The sequence below is a fragment of the Saprolegnia diclina genome (genome assembly GCF_000281045.1).
Source record: "Saprolegnia diclina VS20 unplaced genomic scaffold supercont1.13, whole genome shotgun sequence".
NCBI classification, from domain to species: Eukaryota; Oomycota; class Saprolegniomycetes; order Saprolegniales; family Saprolegniaceae; genus Saprolegnia; species Saprolegnia diclina.
The window spans coordinates 348,400-367,101 of record NW_008246080.1 but is presented as its reverse complement, the minus strand read 5'-3'; the positions used below and the strand labels follow the sequence as shown (position 1 = coordinate 367,101).

Genomic DNA, 18,702 nt, shown 5'->3' with positions numbered 1-18,702 from the left:
TGGTCGGTCGATTACGCAGCGGGTCAACTTTGTGGGATCTCCGTAGCTATCTCCACTTGCCGATCGACGGACGATGCGTGTACTTGGTCGTCGTGTCGGTTTCAAACAACCGCCATGGCGACGAGTAGCCGTGCCTTTGGCGAGCTCAGTCCCGACGATGACGACGACCGCGCCTCGGACGACGAGAGCGGCGACTCGATCGAGGAAGTCGACGATGACGCACCGCTGTCATCGGCGCGCCACAGTGTCGTTTCGGACGTCGACTCGATCGCTGCCATGACAGTAAACGCACTCCAGATCCCCGATACGTCGGCCGCGCGCTGTCGTCAGACGCGCCAGCGAAAAAGACGGACGTCAGCCCAGGTCCGGCGGATCATGGGGTGGTACCCCACGCCCGTGATTGAGCGCACGGTCGCGTCCGAGCAGGCCAAAGTCGAGTCCCTTCGCGAAGCGATCTCACAAACCAAATCCATGGAGCTCCAGCAACTCGTGGCTCGACTGAACGGACGCGTCAACGATGACGCCAACGATGACACCAACGACGGCGCCAACGACGACGATTATGACGGCGAAGGCCGTGGCAAGAACGAGCACCGCGACACGTCCGAGGGTCGAGGCTCAACCCCAAACCTTGACCAAAGCGACATGGTGTCCGACAATCAGCTGCTCGAGCTGGCGCGCACGGCGACCGCACTAGAGCGCCACGTCACTGCGTTGGAGCGCGCGTACCGCGGCGAGCATGTCTATTCGAGCGCATCGACAGTCAACTTTTCGCTCCCGAGTGCCGGCGCCTTCAACTTTAGCCCGGGCACCGCATTGCCGACGTCGCTGGCGTCCGAGCTGGCGACACCGGCGCCACCCGTCGAGGTGCACCGCGTCTTTTCGAAACAGCTCGTCGACCTCTACGAAAGCGTCGGCGCGATTCACGTGCCCGACGACGACAGTTGCGAGCGCGACCGGTTCCTCGAGCGCCACCGCTTTGCAGTACGCGAGTTTTCTTTGAAAATGGAGCTGGAGTACGCGCCTAGAGACGCGGCCATGCCAGTGCACGGGTCCTCCAGGCCACGTACCGCATGTCCCGGTGTCGACGCAAGTTTCTCGCGTGGCGTCACCGACGGCGACAAAAGCTGCGAATCGCTCTCGCGGCGTGGTTGCATTTGCGCCACGTCGAGGGATTTGCCCGGCGAAATGCATGTCGGCGTGTCTTTCGCGAGTGGGCCGACGAAGTCGAGTGCACGCTCAAGGTCATTTTCACCTTTTTGATTCTTCCATTTTGATTTTTGAGTTTTGAAAATTTGAGTTTTGGACAAAACGTCCCTCACAACGACGATATTTCGTGTAGCTGCGCATGATTGAGCTCAAGCTGCTCCAGCAAAGCTCGACCAAAGTCGCATCAGTCTCGAATCTGGTCAAGAATCTGTTCTTGACGACGACCGACGACCTCTCGACGACAACGAATGACTACCGCAAGGCGCCCGATTACAGCTACATGTTTGTCAACAAGGCGTTTGCGGCAGTCCAAGACAAGTCGAAAGACGCGGTGACCGTCAGTCGCATCGCGTCGATCCGAGCCGAGATGCGCACGGCGCGGGACGCGGTCGCCAAGCAGTATGTGCACACGCTCTTTCTAAAATGGCGAGCTTACCACGAAGACCACAAGCGCACCAGCGTGAACGCGCAGCTCTGTCTTCGTCGCGCGATGCGGGTTGCGTTTCTTCGTCGACCAAAGTGGCTCGGCGAGCGCGTCCAAGTCGTCTTTGAAATGTGGGCCCGGTATACGCTCTTTCAAAAGCACAAGCGCGCGTGCATGGACGTACCTCGGTTTCCAACGCCATTGGCGCAATGGGACCTCTGGGTCATCGAGTACAAGGCACGGCAGCTGCGCAAGCTCGCAGCCCATGCGCGGGGTCCGATCATGTGGATGACGCGCTTCTTCCGCCTCCTCCGCGCGTACTGCTACCTGTCGAAAGCCAAAAAAGCAGAGAACCGACGCGCCCGCGCATACTGCAGTCGTCGGCACCTCGGACTCGTGTTTGCAAAGTGGCACGCGCTCACGCTCCTCAACCTTGAGACGCGCGGGTCGCTCAAGAAGGCGCTGTTTGCGTGGCAGACGTACACAGCGATGCGCAGCGACTGCCGCGTGCCAAAGCGCAAGATGCAACTCCGCACGCGCGACACTCGCATGCACAAGGCGTGGGAAGGCTGGAAAGAAACACAGTCGCGCCGCAGCATCTTGTCGCTGGACCGACGCACGCGCTTGCTGCAGCCAAGCATGTACCCGCGAGTCCTCAATGCACTCTACCACTGGGCACAGATCACGTCCCAGGACGCCAAAAGCCACCTCTTCCACCGTTGGGCGAGCCGCGTGTACCGACGAAAGGCACTCGTCAAGCTATGGACCGAAGCGACGCGACTGCACGGGCGCGTGCTACTGCAGGCGACCTTTACAGCGTGGCGCCGGCATCTCGCGGGGACCGCCGCCGACGATCAAAGTCTTACGGCTGACCCGGTTGCGATTGACGCGCTGCTCGAGTCGGCGCTGCCGTTCATGTTTGTCTCGGATGCACACGACAGCTATGGTGACACCCCCGCGGACGTCGTACTCTCGGAGCTCCACGCGTTCCATGTACTTGTTCGTGACGGGCAACTGAGCGAAGTCGAGTCGCAGCTGCTCGAAGACCCGCGCTTGGCGTCCGCGCGCGAGCCCGTACTCGGCAACAATGCGCTGCATATTGCAGCACAGGTAGAACCATACGCATCTTGAAGTACAGTCGCACACGAGTCGTGGTGTAGGCCCAGCCAAAGCACCAAGAGTGGACGACGCACCGGCAGGTGCTGCGGCTCCTCGTGCAAGCGGGGGCGTCGCCGTTTGCGCGCAACCTCGTCGGAGACAGTGCGCTCTCGTTGGTGTCGGACCCGGACGTTCGCCATTACCTTCGCGCGACCGGCTACGGCTTTCACTCGCCGTCGCAAACCGCGTGTGATACGTCCAGAATCGATACACGGGTGCTCTGGCACCTCCTGCTGCGCATTGGCATTGAACACCACCGGGGGGACCGGGCCCTCGGCGACGCCGACGTCGGGACGTGGCACACGGTGGATTTGACGCGCCCCTTACCGTCGACGAAATGGGACCCACCCCCGGCCGAGATCCGGCGCCGCTCGTTTCTCTACATCCTTGCCAACAAGCTACTACAACGCCCGGTGGTCGAGGCGGCCGAGGCCAACGCACCGGGCTTGCTCCAGGAAAAGTACCTCGCCATGCACCACCAGCTCTTGCGCGACCGCGAGATTGTGCCCGACAGCTGCAAACTCGAGTGTTTTGAAATGCCAGAGCTTTGCGTCGACGTGAGTCCGGTGCATGCCATCATGCCGGCGTTCCACACTTCGTTTTACTATGGAAAAGATCTCGCACGAACCACTGAGCACAACTTGCGGGTCGACTTGGTCGGGCCACTTCTTGGAAAGCGACCACCCTTGGACGCGATCGCCGATCAAGTCGAGAAGCTTGCCGGCCTCGCCCGCGCCGCCGAAGCGCAGCTGCTCCAAGTGGAGCGTAACAACGCAACGCTCTTGCCGCTTCCCGGCGCCCCGTGCTATGGGTCCGCCGCCGAGGTGCTGTACTGACCAAAATCATTGTGTTTTGCCAACAACGTCTGGCATACATGTAGGAGCTACAAGGCGTCGATCGCGACGTTCTCGATGCTATGCTGCGCATCTACTTTAAGCTGCAGCAAGTGCGCATGCTCGACAAGGCCAGTGAAAAGCTACCGGCATTCATCGCGTTGCAGGCTGCTCTGCCCACCGAGACGGCACTCCTCCAGCGTCTCGACCGGGCGGTCGACGACCATAGCCGCGACGTCAAGAAAGCATTTTCGGTGACTGCGGCCGCCCACAAGAAGCTCGCGTTGTACCAGAACGCGTACACGTCGCTCTTTACGACGATGAAACAAGCGCCAACGACTGCGGGGGACGCCGTCGAGAAGCTCGTCGCGACGCGGATGCAGGTGGACGAGGCGCTCCTGAGTGCCCATGCGGCCTCGCGGCAGCAAAAGAAGAAGGAAGCAGCGCAGACGCGGCTCGAGACACTCCAAACCATCTACCGGGACCTCCTCAACGAACAGCGCACGTGGACCAAAGATGAATTCGCCGTCCTCGACGCAATGCTCGTCATCCAGGGCAGCACCATGGACGCATTATTCACCACTTTTCAAACTGCCGACGGTCGCCGACGAGCACTACTAGACGAGATCACGCAACGGCGTCCGGACGACCGCCTCGGACGCCGCAACATCAAGACGACGGCGAAGAAACTCCTTTTGCAGCTGCACGTGCTGCATCAAACCCTCGCAGCGTGCCAGCTGTTGCTTATACACGATGTGGGGGGGCGGGCCCGCCCCCCCAGTGCGCTGACCCTCACCGCTGTGCCAATCACAAATCGTGTCGACGAGCGAGCGTCATCGACGACGGTGAGCCCGCTCGTGTCCCAAGCACTGCAAAAGCACTTGCCCAAGCGCGTGCCACCGCCGAACAGTGCGATCGCCGAGTCGGTCCTCGTGCAGGCGTACAAGCGAAGCATGATGCTGCTGTTTGCGGAAGAGCGTCGGATCATCGCTACGGACGTCGAGCGTCAAGACGCGGAAGACGCCAAGAAGCGCGAAGTGTTTTTCGAAGCCAGCCCAGTGGCGACCATGGCACACCGGACCGCGACACCGACCGACGTGGACCGTATGGACCGCACGCGTCGTGAAACGCGCTTGGTGAACACGCCGACGCTCCGACGTCGGCCCAAAGCCGAGACGCGGCCCAACCGCAAGCGGTTGGAGCTCCAGAAGGCGCGTATTTCAATGGTGTCCCGCGCCGCTGCATCCGACGCAGCGTCGTCGCACGACACGGAGGACAACGACGACGACGACCGACACCACATTCGGTCAGCACTCTCGGCTTCAGACGCTTTGCTGGGCGAGCCGCGCACGATTGAAGGTATGCAATATACGTTCGGCAACTTTGCGTCGCGGGCGTTCTACGATGCGGGGCCGTCGATGGCGACGACCGAGACACCGACGACCGACAAGATAGCCGACGACGCGATCGAGTCGATTTGGCGGTCCCACGGCGCAATTTCAAGCTTGTCGGCGACCACATTGGCACTCAAAACACGCGTTTTTGAGTCTCAAACCAACGCCGTCAAGCCAGTCGAGGCCGTCGCGCACGCCCCGTTGGCTCGAAGCAACTCCAAAGTGGGCCGGCGCCACACCACTCTAGTGACCCAAAGCAGCCAGTCACAAATCTTCGATGCTGCCAAGATGCCCGAGGTCCAAGCACCGTCGGTGATGGACGTTGTGTCGCCTGATCTCGTTGAAGTGACGGCGACAATGACGTTAATGACGGCACCAAAGAGTCCCGAGACGGCGAGACCGACTGCACCGGTGTTACCACCGCCACCGAGTTCGCCAACGCCACGGGGCGACGACAGCGAAACGCCGACCGTGTCGGCGCGATCGAGTGTCACCGAAGACGAGAACGAGGAGGCACCACGGACGCCGTTGATGCTGCGCATCGGTATGCCCCCAATGACGCCGCCGGCGCCGCGGGTCTCGATTTCGGCCGAGCTCGGGCTGACGTCCAGCGATCTCTTGGCCAACCTCGAGAGCTTTGCGATCTTCAGTGAAGCGCTCCTGCAAAAGCAGCAACAGCCAAAGCCTGCGAGTCGCATCGTGTGGCCACCACGACCGACGCTCGGCAGTAGCGCGAGCACACCGGAATTGGACGTAGCGGCACCGCTCTCAACTGCCTCCTCGAGCTCGGAGCCGCGCATGCGCCTCTTTCATGAGCTCGTCCAGCGGGACGAGTCGATCGTCAAGCGACGGGACCCCAAGCGTCGGTGGCGCACCAAGCGTAGTGTACCCCGGCAGCTGCCAGCGCTCGAGACGTCGTTTAGCCTCGACGGGCGAGCATTCGCGGCTTTGCACCAGCCACCGGCATCGGTGCCAGCACCGAGAAGCCCACCACGGTACATTCCACCGCCCAGCAGCAGCAACAACAACAAAAATGAGGACGGCAAGGACAACGAAGACGACGAAGACGACGAGCACCGGGCGCATCTGGCGCGAATCGAACTGTTGTACAACCCCGAGAACGATCCAGGGCGTCCGCCCCTGTCGATGGATCCGCCAAAGTACACGGTCAAGACGCTTCGGGAGACTCGACCCTTCAACAATCCTCCAGTCGTGGACACGGCCCCGGCGCTTCCGGCGCTCTCCAATGTTGTTCTTTGCGGTTCGCAGTTGCGACCGCCACCGACAGTGACGCCGGCGTCGCTCTTCCCCTGCGTGGCCCCCGAGACGTTGCAGCAGGAGACCATGTCCAACGACGACAAGTCCAAGGTATGGGCTGCCTTTACGGCCAAACCGTTGCCGTCGGCCATCCAAGCAGCGTACGCAGAGTTGTACCCGGGAACGTACCTCACGGCGACACCGCTGCGGCGGGACGCCATCACGATCCCATCAAGTGGGAGCGTGCCAGAGCTACCTCGACCGTCGATGGGTGGCGTCGACACTGCGGTTGCGCGCAGTCTCCTTGGGCGCAAGTCGGCCGAGATCTGCTTTTGGCAAGCTGTCGAAGGCTTCAAGTCCATTCGAGACGAGTCGATTCGTGGTCTTGTGCTCGCGCCAGCCAAGGTGCGGCGGAAGCGCCGTAGCATCGAGATCGCCCACGAGTTTTTGACGCCGCAGAGTCCGCAGGCACTGCGCTGGCTCCTCCTCGAGTACCCGGACGTGATCGAAACGATCGAACGGCTCGTGCAAGGCGAGAGTGTGCCGGCAACGACATTCAACGAGCTCCAGCAGGCAGTCGAGCGTCGGTTGGCGACAGCCCACGCGTCAAACACCCTCAGTGACGATAACGCGCCGCTGCTCTAGTATCGCCACATGGTGGAAGCGCCTTGACGCTAAATTAATTCTGCAAACCATCTGCTAGTAATAGGACAATTTCATTTCTTACCACTAGTGAAACGTTCACCCAGCCCTAATGGGCTCATAATTCGCGTGGTAAATCCCTCTACATATTCAACGCGAGCCAAGTATAGCGCTTTTGAGCTTTCATACTTCTGGACTCCCTTGTCCTGGGCCACTCAAATGATCCCACGTTGTGGCACCGTGCATAGTCCGTGATATCGAAAATGCCACGTTATTCTAATCCAGTCATTGCAAATCGCCCCGCGCTTAGAAATGCTAGCACGTTAAACCTCTGTCCATCACTAGCAACTTGCAGGGGCAATTGAAAACGATCCCAGCATTCTCCACAAGTTTCTACATTTTGGTCATGAACCGCTGTGAGGCTTGTCGATCCCAAATCGAATTGCGATCTTCTCAAATCGCTGAGATATTTTGGGGGTGCTTTCTCTAGCTAAAAAGAGGCTGTATGCCAACGCGCGTGGTATCAAATGCCTGCAAGGATTTGTTGTAAACTGCACCATACAAATTGCGGCATACCGCACCATACAAATTACGGCATATGCCGAAAATAAGCGACCGCACGGTGTCAAAGCCTGTGCGCTCTATAGCGTAGGAGGAACCCGGTAGCGCAGTGCTGTCTCCGAGAGCTTGGAGCCTGGCTGGATTGTGTTTGATTTAGCGAGGCTAGTAGAGCACTTTCGAGTATTAGTAAAAAGTGCAAATTCCAACGTGCGGCGACGACCACGACAGCGCGTCACGGCCACGGCCACGCTATTGGCTCAAGATACAACGGCTGTTGGTCGTGGCACCCTGAAGCACAAATTTTGCGTGCGTGCGCCAGTTTCAAGAGGCTTCTAGATTGCGCGCCGATCGAGTCATTTCGACTCTTTTCATGGGCAGCGCACGTCAAGCGATCGGTTTCTTCGACGTCGATTGCGGCGTCGGGGTCTACTACACGGCAACTGTTGTGTGGGACTACGCCACCAACGCCCCGTTCGTCGGCGATGTGCCCGCGTACAACACCACGATGGACGTCGATACGGTGTGCACCGACGTCTGGACGTCCCAAGCATCGTACCTCTCCAACGTCGCGTATGCCACGATCGAGCACGATGCGTTCGCCGAAGTCGTGGTCGCCAACGTGTGTATGACGGCCTTTCTCAATACGACCGACTACGAAGCGTCCACAAGTGTCTTTGCCGACTGCGCAGACGGCTCGGTAACTTATTACGCCGACTGGAACTGCAGTGTGCCGGTGGTGACGGCGACTACGATGGATGTCAACGTGACGTGCGACGTCCTCCACCCCACACCGCTCACGCCACCAGCGACGCTTGAGACGTACCAGTCGTTCATCGCGGGCTGCGACGAAGGACTCTCGCTGTACGCGATGGCCTCGATTCCGCTTTTGGACTGGATCGCCACGCCTTCTGACTCCAAGGATGCTTGCGTCAGTAGCTCGCTTCTCAACCCACCGCTGAGCCACCGCAGCTTTGAGTGGAACGCCACGTACATGGTGCTGACGCACCCGACGTTCACCGAGGTCGTCTGGGACGGGGCGTGTGCACCGACGGCCACCAGTATGTATGTACAAACCGACTGCGGTGACGACACTTTTGGCTACTTTGGTGACGCGCTGTGTCTGCTGCCGATCGCGTTGACGGCTGACGTCCTCGAGATGCTGGCGACGACGACAGTTGCCTGTGCGATCCCGCACCCGACGCCCGACGCGTCATGAGCAGTGCCTTCACGTATGCCGCCCATGCGGAACCCATAGCAGTGCTCGCTGACCTTTGGCTTCGCTCTCGCTTGCATATGGCTCGTACGGAAAAGAATGTCAATCCACGACCACGTCTGTCAAAATGACGTCAATCACAAAGATAACGAATGTACTTGTTTACGTCTGTACAGTATACTATCTAACAGAAATGAGTGGTCGCAGAAGCTTCTGAAGGGCCGTCGATAGCAGCGACTCTCTGGCGAGCGAGAGGAGCGGATGTCGATGGTCTCTCACGGCTTGGCCAAGGGACCCACGGGCAGAAACGAGCTGTCGCGGTCGGTCGAGTTTTGGAGCGGGATGGCGCCCCGTACATGTCGTCCCGCGTTGGCGGGCACACGATCCATGTCGACGCCAAAGACGCGCCACGTCTTGATATCGAGTACATAGAGCGCTTCGCGCCAGCGCAGCGTGACCATACCATTCAAGAGCGCCGACGCGCGGTCCAAGTAGTAGACATCATGGTAGATCCACGTTTTGTGGCGAAATAGAAATTTGGCGCCGGCGTAGAGCACGATCGATTGGGCGCGGGCCGGTGTCGGCTCGCCAATATAAAGTCGCGTCACCACATAACAAAAGAGCTTGACAGCAAACACGATCCCAATCAGCAATAGCAAGCGGGAAAACTGCCCAATCTGAATCTGAACGCTGCGACATACCATCTGAAAGTCAACTTCGACAACGTCGCACGAGTCGACCGCGCGCTGCATTGACGCTACATGGTGCGCGGGGTGGCGCAAGCTCACGCAGCCCGCGACAAGCCACACAAGCGCAATGTTGATCGCGTTGTAGTATCGGTTGTACTCACGCGTGTACGCAATGAAAATGTCGTTGACAACGGCCGCCAGCCACGTGAGCTCGTTCGCTTCAATGAGCGTCTGGTACCACGGCGTCACCGACACGTGCAGGTAGCTCAAGTAGCCGTTGAACTCGAGGGAGAGCGTCCCGGTAGATAGAATGCCAATGGCCGTGATGCTCCGAAGAAAGAGCAGCGGTCGGCCAATCCACACCACGCCGCCGACGCTACCAAGTGAGAACATGTTGCGGCCTTCGATGCGTCCGCGGCTCGTGATGATGTAGGCAACCGTGAGACCCGCGACGAGAATGACGACCGCAGTGATGTACTGGACCGCGGCACGAGCATACGTCGCGCCGGACGTCGGGATCTCGTACGGGTGCACTTTCTGCTGCGCCGGTAAGAGCAATTCGCCGAGGACCGTGAGCGTGCCGTGATCCCCAACTAGTTGGACGACTTCGCGCACGCCCGCGATCCACTCCATGAGAAGAATCCACGAAGCAAACGCAAAGTCATCGGGCGTTTCCGAGAGCTCGTACGATGTGAGAAACAGCGGCGACGACAAGTTGCGCCGCATAAACTGAATCAGCTGAATGTGCAGCTGCTGCACACGGGCTCTGGACGCGGCGATGGACGGCCCATTGATGGACGGCATGTAGATGCGAACAAACTCGACGGTCGCGAGCATATCAGGCACACAGTGGCTCGTCGACGCCGTGTCGAGCTCGCAGATGCCGGTAAAGTTGCTATTTCGCGTCAACGACGCCATGATGGTCGCGACGACCATAAACTCGGTGGTTGGCCCGCTGCGTGCTTGGCCACGGGACAACGAGCACGGCTTGTTGGACGAGAGCAGGTTCAACATACCAGATGTGACAGCAATACCAGTCGAAAGGCCAATATCAGCACAGAGCGGCGAGCCCCCGAACGAGATCCACTTGGAGTAGAGCCAGATGCCAGGCGTCACATACATGGAGTCGGGCACGATGAGGCTGGCGTAGGCACGCTGGGATGCGTCGGACGCCATGGACGCAGCGCGAATGGCGTTGATCAGGTCGATCATGTCAATGTTGAGCACGCGGGGGACACCAACGTAGAGCATATCGATCGAGCCAAACGGGCCGACCATATCTTGGATAAGGACGAAGCTGCCGGCCAGTGGCGCACTCAGCGTCGCGTTGCGTGTGAGCACAGAGGTCATGGAGGTATTGGCAAACGCATAGCGGTGGCTGGACCGCAGCAGCGACATGCCGCCAATCCCACTGGTGTTGGAAGTCACTGCTGCCAGATCGCTTGCGAGCGCCCAATACCCCTTGAACGACGTTTGCGACTGGAATCGGTACGAACCATTGATGGAGTGGAGCGTGAGTGGGAAGACGAGTCCGTACGCCGACTCGACGCTGTACGAGCTGAGGAGCCCGATTTGCTTGTAGTTTTGCCACTGCACATCGTAGGTTGCGATGTCAAACGTACGCCAGTAGGTCGCTTCATCTGCAATCGACAAGGGATTTTGTGCTTGCATCTGGTGTAGCCAGCGCTGACCGTCCAAAGATGTCTGGAGGTCGTTGGCAATAGCAATCTGGAAGGCGGGGCCCCAGCACGGCTGCCAGTCGTCCCAGTTGACGTTGCGAAGCAGGCTCTCGAGGTAGACGGCGCCGTTGGTCGTCATGCTGGCACAGCGTTCCTGGCGCCGCGCCGAGTTGGCCATGGGCCATGTCTGTTGAAAGTCGAGGAAGCAGTACTGCGTAAAGATCCACGGTGCGTGGGTGCAGGCGTCCATCGATCGCAGACCGGCAATGATGGTAGGTAGCGTGTTGAGCTGCGTGTGCTGGAGATTCGAGCCAAAGTTGTCGGCCGAGAGCACAAACACAGATGTCGACGACTCAAACGACCCCAGCTGTGAAATATTGGGGCTCGCAAGGCTAAAGCTCGGGAGCTCTGCGCCCATATAGAGCTGCCCGTTGAACCAGTTGGCTAGAAACACGTGTGTGCCCGTGATGTTGAAGGTCGCCCACCAAATGTCGTTCGCGAGGTCCGTCTCGGACACAGCAATGTACGAAACACTCCCGAGAATCGAAGTGACCATATACGTCAAGCCAAAGAGCACAGCGAGCAGGCTCGCCCGCGATCGCTTGGCTTGCACCTCGAGCGACGCTTGCACCGGAAGACTGGCGGTTCGGGGGGCCATCAACGGCGCAATCGGTGCCGCCCGCTCGTGCGTGATCGTGTCGACAATCCAGCTCCACGACTTGATGTCAAAGAGGTAGTGTTCGGACTCGAGGCGCAGCGGAATCATGCCCGAGAGGACACTCACGACCGTGTCCATGCGCCACGCGTGGGCGAGGATCGACGTCGTGTACACGGTGCAGACGCCGGCGACCGAGAGCGGGGGGGACGGCCCCCCAAGGAGCTCGGCGCCGCGTCGCGACCGGTCATAGAGCCACGCAATGACAACGGCGGCCAGGACGCCAACGCCTTGGATGCCAACAAGGCACGTTAGCCGCATGGAGCTGCCAACCGCAATCGCCGCGCTCTCGCAGTAGAGGTAGTAGTCCATGTCGGTGCTATAACATGCGCGGTTGAGTGTCGCTGTCACGGAAAGCGGTGCCGCGACATCGACGGCGAAGAGCGCCACCCACACACCAAGGCTGCTCAGCGGAGCAAACAAACGCGTCATTTCCGGCGAAAACACGAGCAAGAGAATGTCGTTGATGACGTAGATGATCCACGTCGCCTCGCCCGTCACGATCGCACTCATGAATAGGGATCGCGGTGCCTGCGCCAGCCGCGTGTATCCATGCTCCAAGACGAGCTCGACGGGCGCCGTGCTGAGCATGCAAAGCGCCGTGACGCCCCGAAGCCACTGCAATGGTCGCCCGAGCCAGACCGAACCGACGATCCGGTTAAAGTACAAGAGGTTGCGTCCGACAAAGTGCAGTCGGCTCGAGATTGCATAGAGCGACGCGAGGCCGACAACACCAGTGACCATCGCACTCGTATACATGACAAAATAGATGACGAGGCGCGTCGATTTCTTGAGTGACGCTTCATCCTGGCCGGTTGAATATGCCACCGCAGCGTACGCGTTGGACATGATTGTCGCGTTCGAGACGTCACCTTGGAACGACACGACCTCGCGCCGACCAATGATATAGTCAAAGAAGCACACGCGTCCAAAGAACGACCAGGCTGGCGACGACGCGTCGAGGAGCGGTTGATACAGTAGCATCCAGTTGGACGATGCGTTGGTCGCCAGTTGCAGAAAGGACACGGACGCTGACAACATGGCGGCGTCGACCGCGTCCGCGTCTGGTATCTGTGGCAAACATGTCGCTAACGCTTGGGCGCTTGAAAGAAATTCGGTGCACGCACGTTGGGACGTGGTCAACGCACAAATGTCCGCCTTGGACACGGACGAGGAGTGTAGTAGCAGCGCAAATACCGCTGCGTCCTTGGAGAAGGACACCGTGAGCGGCGGCGTCCCGCTGCACGCGTCGGAAAAGTCGAACGACTGCTGCACGTACGACGAGCCTTTGCGTCGAACACACATGGGATTACCCCCGTAGAAGGTCCAATTCGGCTGCCGCCACGACGGCGGTGTCGGTGCGACGACAAGCTCGGGGACGGCGTCGTAGAGCGCTCGAGCGCTCTCATTGTACACGAGCAGCGGTTGCAGTACGGCGTTGTAGGCAGCGTATGCATCACGCAAGGCGTGTGGCACACCCATGTAAAACATGTCGACGCTCAAGAACGGTCCGAGTTGGGTGTGCAGGAGGTTGATGGCGCCGACGCAGCCCAAGGCCGCGGTACAGAGTCCTTGGTAAACTTCCAAATCCAACGCCGGCATGGTCGAGAAATTCCGCTCAAAATGATTCGGCGACTGCCGCACCAAGCTCCGGTTGTGCGTCTGGAGCACGAAAATGTCGTTGATGAAGCGCCAGTACATGATCTGCGACGACCACGGGCCCGTGGGCATGTCCATGTTCTTCAACGTCACGACTTGCTCGATGCCGAGCGCGTTCGTGAGCACCATCGACTCGGTGATTCCGGGCCCGCGCCGGTTGGCCCACTGCAGCTGAAAATACGTTATGCGGTGCTGCCGCCAGTAGGCCTTCTCGTCGTCAATCGACGTCGTGTCGCGCGCAACGGCCGTCGCGTCGAGCCATGCGACACCCGCACTCGTCTCGAGCAGCGCGTCTTGGACCGCGACGGTGAATTCGTTCGCGGGACCGCACCACGTTGCGAGAAAGTCGTCCCACACGACATTGCGAAGGACGGTTTCGAGGTATGCGGCACCGTTGGTGGTATACTGGGCGTGGCACCGAGCGACGCGCTTGGCCGTGTGGGCGACCTCCCACCGCTTCTCAAAGTCGACCCAGCAGTATTGCGTCATCATGCGCATGCTCCACGACGCCGAGATCGTCCGGAGGTTGGCCACGGCGTACTCGATCGTGACAAACTCGCTGAGAATGACGCGCCACGGATATGTGTGGTAGATGGACGTCGTTGGTACGAGCGATGTATACGTCTTGCGCATGGCACTAGCCGGAGCAAAGAGGTCGAGGCTGCCGTTGCGTGATGTGGCGAGTGCTCGGTTGACGACGTCGACGAGGAAGGACTGGTGGCCACTCACATTGTAGTTGGCCCACCAGAGATCGTTCCCAAACGTCGGCGTGAGCACGTACACGTAGTAGAGCCCCGTGGCAAGGGAGAGGTACATGTAGACAAGCCCCGCGATCTGGTGCGTCCATCGAAGACGCTGGAGCGTTGGGCCACGCGCTGGCGCGTCTTCATGGATCTGAGTCATGTCTAGTAGAAAGGTCGTTGAGCTGAAAACGCTTCTGTTGTGCAACGGAAACCACCGTCAAAATAGAACACGCGACAAGATACCGCTCTACCCAATCAACGCCAAATCTGACATATTGTAGCCAATCGAGAGCGAGATGGGTTTGGATTGGTTGAAAAGCCGCCAAGCTAAAAACCGACCCACCTGGGCACGACGACACCAAGAGCTCAGCGGTAGTGTCTACAGATTATATATGTCTAAAGGATATACTACTAGTTCGTGTTGATAAGAGGCTATAGAAGCGTCCTTGACTGCAACGCCCGAGAGTCTTAGATACTGCTCTCGGAGGCCGCCACGGGCTTGACATCGTGCAGGACACTGTGCAGCTGTTGTTTGCGCTTGTGCTGCATGTAGACGGCGCCGCCGAGCACCGTCGCGACGCAAAACACCCCGACCGCGATCCCTGCAAACATTGAGGCGCCGTGGGTCCCGGTAGTGTCAGCCGACGATGCGGTGGTGCGGGTGTTGGCCGTCGGTGTCGGTGTCAATGGCGTCGCACCGGCGCTCGTTGTGCGATTGCCAGCGCTCGCCGGCGTCGTTGGCGCCACCGCAGCGTTCAAGACGACGCACGTCACATTTGTTATCGCGAGCTCGTCGACCAGCTCGGGCGTCAATGTCAACGGAATGGTACAGCCGACGTCACCAAAGTAGCCATAGCTGCCATCGTCGGCGCAGTCAACATAAAGGAATCCGCTGGGCACCGGTACACAGACAAGGTCGAGCGCAGCTTCAGTAAACACCGCGTGCTGTAGCACCATGTAGGTTGCGTTGGCGACAAAATGCTTCGAGGAGAGCACGTCGTTGGTCAAGATGCCGTCATCGCACATGGCGCCGGTGGCACTCGAGACGGGTACATCGAGCCGGAGACCGTTCGGGTTGTTGGTCATCGCATACGTAACACCGGCGCTCTCATTGCAATCCGTAGAGGGGCTGCTTAAAGCCTGTAGTGTATGGACGAACGTCGGCCAGACACCGGACGTGGGGCGGAGCACCGAGCAGACAACTGTGGCCTTTTCGGCGCCCGTGTACATGGCGTGAACGCAATTCTCGTCGGAAAAGTAGCCAAATTGCCCCGACGAACAGTCCGTCAATAGGTAGGTGGACCCGCTGGTCGACGTCGGGATGCAGACCGAATCGACCACAACTTCAGTGAACCCAGTCTCCGCGTGGTCGATCGTCATGTATTGCACGTTCCGCAAGTACGCGTCGACGGCCACCGACACGCCGGCTACAAACCCGGTGGCGCAAACACCCGGGGCAACGGCGGTGGTGCCATTGCTAGCACCCCAAACCTTGGACGTTGCGTACACAATGCCGTTGGCACAGTCGGGTGTGACGTAGAGGACGAGCGCTGCGTCCGCGTTGTCGATGATGCTCGCCTCGTACCGACAAGCGATGGCTGACGTGGCCGTCGCCGCAGTCCACGCATTTTCGATCGGCGACGTGCAGTTGCCATCGGAGAAGTAGCCAAACGTCAGACTGTCGCAGTCGACGCGAAGGTACGGGGGCGTCGCAGTCGTCGAGATAGCGGTGCACAGCCCGTCGAGCACTTGCATCTCGGTATTGGTCCACTGCAACAACGTCATGTACCGCATGTGTCCTTGATAGAGCAGGTGCGCATCCGGCGAACCAGCGAGAAAGCCGTTCGAGCACGTGTCGGAGGCGCCGGCGCTCGAGCTGTTGGTAGTCGTCCACACGACGGCGCCGGTGCAGTCGGGATTTTCATAGAGCGCAGCACGAAGTTCGACACCGGATTCCAACGACGCGGCAACGCGGTATGGAACATCACACGTTGCGTGGAGACCGCTGGCCGTGTTCATGGGTAGGGTGCAGTTGCTGTCGCTAAAGGCGCCAAACGTGCTGCGGTGGCAGTCGGCATAGACGTAGCGGGGACTGGATGCGGGTGCCGTGCCGACGCAGAGCCTACTGACAACGACCTCGACCGTCGCGTCTGGGTGGCGCACCGTCATGTACTGCAAATTGGGCAAGTATTGGTCGAGCGTCAAATTGGCATTGGCCACAAGTCCGTCCGTGCAGTTGGTGAGCGCCACTGGACCAGGGCTGCTCGTGTAGAGGACCGCGCCCGAACAGTCGGCATGGTCGAACCGTACGACACTCATCTTGCTGGCTTTTCTAAAATCCTTCACGGTCTTCGGCTAAACTTAGCTCGGCCGTAACTACCCTAGCCCTGATCCAGCCCTACCCTAGCCCTAAACAACCGCCCACTCCATCGCACCGCTGCGACGCCAAGTCACATGCTTTAAAGTTGGAACGAAATGTGGTCCCTTTATAAGAAGCTCTAGACATCATCGGTGGCACCGCTATCTTCTTCCGACTTGCTCATTTTGCCGGCCTTGAGTTGCTTCTTCATCGGGTCGGCCGCCACGATTTGGTGCCGGTGCGACGCAAGGTAGCCCACAAACAGCCCACCAACGAGAACGCAAAAGAGCATGAGGGCAACGGCGCTGCCCGAGCCACCGGATGTGACGACAAGTGTCGTTGTCTTGGGCGACGTGACGTTGTTGAAGACGATACCGCACGTGGTCGAGACAGCGCCCGCTTCAAGGACATCCACGGGGTGAGCGCACGCGCTATCGCTATAGTAGGCAAACGTGCCATTGACACACGACGCCTTGAGATACTTGTCGCCTGTAAAGACGCACGACTGGTCCCGCGCGACTTCGGTCATATACGACCGCGAGATCGTCATGTACGTCGCGTTGATGCCAAACGTTTCGAGGTACACGGTCGTGTTGTAGATATGGCCGTCGTTGCACTGTCCGTTGGACGCTCGGTGGGGCAGGATTACGTCGTACGGAATACCGCCGCTGCCCACGTTGATTGCGTAGAGTGTCTCGCCCGAGCAGTTGGCGTGCGCGTACGTCTGCCCGATGAGCGTCGAGGTGGCCGGCCACGAGATCGGGTTGGGCGTCTCGCAGACGATGCTCACGGCCGTTGCATCGAGCGCAATGACGTTCGTGCAGTTGGCGTCACCGTAGTAGGCAAAGTCCTGCGCCGAGCACGACGCCTTGAGATAAATGTCGGCCGACGGCGAGACCGCGACGCAGATGCCGTCGACGACCTCTTCGGTGGAGCCCATGTCGGGGATCGAGATGGTCGCGTATATCGTGTCGGGCGCGTACTGCGACGGCGGCGGCGTGACTTTGCCCGTGTAGTACCCCGCCGTGCACGTGCTGAGCACGCTCCCATCCGGCATGGTCGAGATGACGTTGGTGTAGTCGACGCTGCCGCTGCAGTCGCGCTTGGCATAGCGCACGATGGCTTTTTGGTTCTCGGACGACGGCGCCGACCCCATGATAAAGCTAAAAATGACACGAATGCTGAAACGACCACGATCTTGCATCACATCGAGAGTCGACGAATGCGAGCAGTGGTTAGAGTCGTCGGTGCAATCTTTTGTAACTAGAGTATCTAGCTCCTGACTACTAACAAGGACATATGCGTCCACGGACGTGCCATCAGCGGTGCAATGCAAGAGGTACTTCGAGGCGCCGCAAAAAGTAGAGTTACCTGCCGTCCAGATAGACGCGAAAAGTTGGCATTTCATCGTACATACAATTTTCCAGTGTACCCTCCAAAAGGCAAGACTTGCAATTTGTGGACCCTCCCACCTTGACCACCTCTTTCAGACAATCAGCCACTGCCTGGTCTCGAAAAATCGACTCCGTTCGTGCTTGCGGAGCTAAAAGCCCATCGGTTCGAGCGTCATCGCGAAGTGCTATTAATTAGGCGAGAGCGGGTCGCCTTGAGCACACCCCGTTTGACGCCGAAGGGCGATCAGAGGTCACCGTTGACGAACAAAGGGTTGGTGATTTGAACGTCATTGAAACACTTGGCATTATGGGGCAGGGCCATCGTTCTTGGCATAGCTCATGTGGCGCTTTGTTGGTGGGAGTATCGATCTGGTTTGAGATTGTAATCGGCCTGTCTTTTCATTGAAGTGGCCAAGCAGAGCGTGAAAGGAGAAACGTTGTGTGGAGCTCATCCGTGGGATACCTTACTCAGGGCCACAACGACAGCTGGTCGATGGTGTTCGAGAGTCGTCACATGGAGGCACAGCGAACCAAGCTAGTGGACGAGGAGTAGCAGCGGATGGGTCGGCCCCTGGTGTAGTGGTCGAGGCGTTCCACCCAAATTCGAGCTCGAACGGATAGCGGGTTCAAATCCAGCTGCGCGCATGCAAATTCAATTGGCCGACCTCCTGCCTCTGCGCGGTGTACCCAATCGGAAGAACCGCCGTGCCGTAACCCGTTGTCAAAGGGAACTATATTCACGTTTTACTGTAAATACTACTATTTCATCCCAG

The 18,702-nt window shown here is 59.2% G+C and overlaps 5 protein-coding genes across 5 annotated transcripts; 2 read left to right on the top strand and 3 right to left on the bottom strand.

Annotated features, from left to right (window-relative positions):
- The first annotated feature begins 24 nt into the window (after positions 1–24).
- Positions 25–7,051, top strand: SDRG_05074 (hypothetical protein). The gene is made up of 5 exons (XM_008610769.1): positions 25–984; positions 1,029–1,244; positions 1,343–2,743; positions 2,794–3,615; positions 3,672–7,051. Exons 1-5 carry the CDS (start codon positions 115–117, stop codon positions 6,918–6,920), a joined length of 6,558 nt encoding a protein of 2,185 aa, XP_008608991.1. The 5' UTR covers positions 25–114; the 3' UTR covers positions 6,921–7,051.
- A 797-nt stretch (positions 7,052–7,848) lies between these two features.
- Positions 7,849–8,694, top strand: SDRG_05073 (hypothetical protein; the record flags this gene model as incomplete). The annotated part of the gene is made up of 1 exon (XM_008610768.1): positions 7,849–8,694. One exon carries the CDS (start codon positions 7,849–7,851, stop codon positions 8,692–8,694), a length of 846 nt encoding a protein of 281 aa, XP_008608990.1.
- Positions 8,695–8,828: 134 nt separating this feature from the next.
- SDRG_05072 (hypothetical protein) lies at positions 8,829–14,366 on the bottom strand. Its single transcript, XM_008610767.1, has one exon. The coding sequence runs from the start codon at positions 14,334–14,336 to the stop codon at positions 8,967–8,969; it is 5,370 nt and encodes a 1,789-aa protein (XP_008608989.1). The 5' UTR covers positions 14,337–14,366; the 3' UTR covers positions 8,829–8,966.
- A 176-nt stretch (positions 14,367–14,542) lies between these two features.
- Positions 14,543–16,500, bottom strand: SDRG_05071 (hypothetical protein). The gene has a single exon (XM_008610766.1). The coding sequence runs from the start codon at positions 16,493–16,495 to the stop codon at positions 14,645–14,647; it is 1,851 nt and encodes a 616-aa protein (XP_008608988.1). The 5' UTR covers positions 16,496–16,500; the 3' UTR covers positions 14,543–14,644.
- Positions 16,501–16,621: 121 nt separating this feature from the next.
- SDRG_05070 (hypothetical protein) lies at positions 16,622–17,691 on the bottom strand (the record flags this gene model as incomplete). Its single annotated transcript, XM_008610765.1, has 1 exon — positions 16,622–17,691. One exon carries the CDS (start codon positions 17,689–17,691, stop codon positions 16,675–16,677), a length of 1,017 nt encoding a protein of 338 aa, XP_008608987.1. The 3' UTR covers positions 16,622–16,674.
- Between the last annotated feature and the right edge of the window lie 1,011 nt (positions 17,692–18,702).